This window comes from Phalaenopsis equestris, unplaced genomic scaffold (assembly GCF_001263595.1).
Source record: "Phalaenopsis equestris unplaced genomic scaffold, ASM126359v1 Scaffold000174, whole genome shotgun sequence".
Classification (NCBI taxonomy): Eukaryota; Viridiplantae; Streptophyta; class Magnoliopsida; order Asparagales; family Orchidaceae; genus Phalaenopsis; species Phalaenopsis equestris.
The window spans coordinates 1,716,800-1,717,484 of record NW_018164616.1 but is presented as its reverse complement, the minus strand read 5'-3'; the positions used below and the strand labels follow the sequence as shown (position 1 = coordinate 1,717,484).

At 43.5% G+C, this 685-nt stretch overlaps 1 protein-coding gene across 1 annotated transcript in view; it reads right to left on the bottom strand.

Annotated features, from left to right (window-relative positions):
- LOC110022236 (ATPase WRNIP1) overlaps positions 1 to 198 on the bottom strand; it is a gene marked incomplete in the record, with an annotated part of 9,820 nt that extends 9,622 nt beyond the window's left edge. The window contains 1 exon segment of the mRNA XM_020721073.1: positions 34 to 198. Within this exon segment, the coding sequence (XP_020576732.1) occupies positions 34 to 117 (84 nt within the window).
- Positions 199 to 685: the final 487 nt, after the last annotated feature.

The following is a 685-nucleotide window of genomic DNA, read 5'->3' as shown; positions in this document are numbered from 1 at the left end:
GGGGGTGAGGCTGCAGTCGGCGGCGGCGTCGACGGGAGAGTTTGTGGGAGTGGTGGTGGCGGCGAGGGCTTGAGAAGCGAGATCCTCTGAGAAGCCCATGCTGAGAAGCTCCTCCATCTCCTGCTTCTGGTTCTTGGGATCGAGTGATGAGATTAGTGGATTGTTGAAAGTAGAAAAATTATTTCATACGGATGGTGCTTGTGGGATCGAGTGATTAAATTAGTGGATCGAGTGATGGCTTCACCTAAATTTTTAAAAAAAAAAAAAAACTGAAATAATTCTGATCGTAGGTCACAGTCAGGATCGGACACCGCATCCGTACGCAATAATTTCTCCTGAAAAGAAGAGGGAGGCGGGAAGAGTCAGGATCGGACACCGCATCCGTACGTAATAATTTCTCCTGAAAAGAAGAGGGAGGCGGGAAGCTGCTGAGCGCACAAGATGCTTGCAGGAGCAAGGAGTTACCAAGGGCGGTGTTGATCGGCTGGAGGATAAATTCTGGGAGATTTACGATCACCTTATAAATTTACATTTAGAAAATATTTTTTCTCGAAATTATTCCATACAAAACATGTTGTCCGATCTTAGCCGTCGATCATAATTTTTTTATTATTTTTTTAAATAAGGCCCATCAAAACAGTCTGTATGGAATAATTTTTCCCTTGAGAGTTAAGAGATTAAAAAA